The sequence below is a fragment of the Micropterus dolomieu genome, linkage group LG12 (genome assembly GCF_021292245.1).
Source record: "Micropterus dolomieu isolate WLL.071019.BEF.003 ecotype Adirondacks linkage group LG12, ASM2129224v1, whole genome shotgun sequence".
NCBI lineage: Eukaryota > Metazoa > Chordata > Actinopteri > Centrarchiformes > Centrarchidae > Micropterus > Micropterus dolomieu.
Window position 1 is genome coordinate 4,753,097 of NC_060161.1, and position 2,164 is coordinate 4,755,260.

Consider the following 2,164-nt stretch of genomic DNA (forward strand, 5'->3'; position numbering starts at 1 on the left):
ACAACATGTTTCCAACTGCTTGTTGACTTTTACCAATGTTTTCCTGCAGGTGAGAAGAGATCATGTTGCTCCCATCTACGTCATCAACCTTCTCATTAGCGACCTGCTTCAGTTCTGCTGCATGATCGTTCAGGTGGTACCAACTGTGGATGAGAAGATATATAACATCTTCTTATACATTTACATCTCTGCTCTGTTTGCCAGTGTTTACTTCATGGTCTGCGTCGCCCTGGAAAGGTATCTGTCTGTCTATCCAGTATGTGTGGAGCTGCTTCTGTGTCTGAACATTATATTAGTTTATAACTCTGAAGCTCCTCAAAGACTTTGTGTCCATCTTGTATTACAGGTATTTGGTCATCGCCCACCCACTGCGGTACAGCCGCAGACTATCCATCAGGAGCTCTGTGGTGGTCTGTGTCCTGGTCTGGGTCCTTTCTCCTGTCTGTGCCGTCTGTTTCTATTTCTTTGTTGAAAATCTGGGGACATACATAATCTTCGCCATCCTCTTCCTCCTTCCCTTCCCGCTGTTAATCTTCTTCCTGGTTGGGACCCTCAAAGCCCTGTCTGCTTCCATCTCAGTCCCCTCTGATGAAAAACGACGAACTGTGGGAGTTTTGGTTCTGTTGCTGCTTATTTACACCCTGCTGTTCCTGCCCAGCATCATATTCTACCTGGATGTAATTCATGACAATTTCATTCTGTCTCTCATCTTAGTTAGGTTCAGTCCTCTTGCAGACTCAGTCCTGTATGTCTTCATGAGGAAAGGGTTCATAGACAAGCTTTTGGCCTCTGTGTGTTGCTGCAGAATGGACAGCAATGATATCAGCAGTCCATTAGTATGAATGATGACAACATTTCCACAGTCAGCTTCATGTAGGCAGAGAAAGAGGGAGAGAGAGAAAGGGGAGGAAACAGGAGGAGAAATGGAGGCCAATAGAAAGGATAGAGACGAGACAGATCCTGTCATCTACTGAGACCATTTCCAATAAGACACCTAACTGTAGAGAACAGGAAGCACTGTTTGGACTCTGCTGTGGGAGAAGTGGCTGCTGGGAAATGTTTTGGTCAACTTGCTCTGGTTCACTGTGATGGCTTCAACACATGGAAATAAAATGTGTTTTATTAGTTTGGAGCTGGAAGTTGATGTCTGTCATTATTCTCCTTTAATCCCAGAAGCAAAGCAGATATTATTTTAGATTATTTGAATTCTTGAGGTTCTTTTAGATGAATGTTTTTAAATGAGCAAGCATTTCATTAGTGTATTTTATCTGCATGATGAAGTCTGGTTTTGATGTGTGGGCTGTTACTGTTGCATACAGTATGTACAGTATACACACACAGGCCACTTTATTAGGTACACCTGCACACATGGCAGCAGCTCAGTGTATTTAGGCTTGTAGACGTGGTCAAGACAACCTGCTGAAGCTCAAACTGAGCATCAGAATGGGGAAGAAAGGAGACATCAGGAACTTTGAACATAGCATGGTTGTTGGTGCCAGACGGGTCTGAGTATTTCAGAATCTGCTGATCTACTGGGATTTTCACACTCAACCATCTCTAGGGTTTACAGAGAAAGGTCCGAAAAAGAGAAAATATCCAGTGCACCATTTTAACATTTTAATGTTATTATAATAATAATACTAATAATACATTTGCCCCCAAACCAGATCCTTTACAGACAGACACACGACACAGACAGGAAATAAATAACTCTGTCAGAATTTACATACCATAGAATAAAGAGAATAGATGGCCACCAGGGTCAACAGGAGGCTGGTGGCAATGAATATGTATGTCACCACATTCATGATGAAAAAAACTGTCATGTAATACTCATAGTCGCTGTTGATGTAACCATTGTAGCCATAGGTGATGTTGTTGTGGTTAAAGCTTTTTAGTTCTGTGAGCTGCTGTTACTGTAGAGACCTTCCATTCTTCAGAGTGAAACCTGTTGTTTGAGAGATGAGGTTATTAAATGGAGCAGGTTTTTAATATCTACCTAACATTGTTCAGTGACATCACTAAAGCTGTGAGGTGAAGTTCACACAAACACAGTGTACCTATAGTTTACCCACAATCATATCAAATCACAAACTGCTGTCTTTCACTTTCTATCATCATTCCACTACATTTGTTAACGTTTAACTTTTATTTAATCAAATAA

The 2,164-nt window shown here is 41.4% G+C and overlaps 1 protein-coding gene across 1 annotated transcript in view; it reads left to right on the forward strand.

Moving 5' to 3' along the window:
• The window catches only part of LOC123980594 (G-protein coupled receptor 4-like), an 8,074-nt gene extending 6,942 nt beyond the window's left edge, over positions 1–1,132 (forward strand). The window contains exons 3-4 of the mRNA XM_046065058.1: positions 50–237; positions 347–1,132. Of these exons, the coding sequence (XP_045921014.1) occupies positions 50–237; positions 347–842 (684 nt within the window). The 3' untranslated portion in view covers positions 843–1,132. The remainder of the gene's footprint in view (positions 1–49; positions 238–346) is intronic.
• The last annotated feature ends 1,032 nt before the right edge of the window (positions 1,133–2,164 follow it).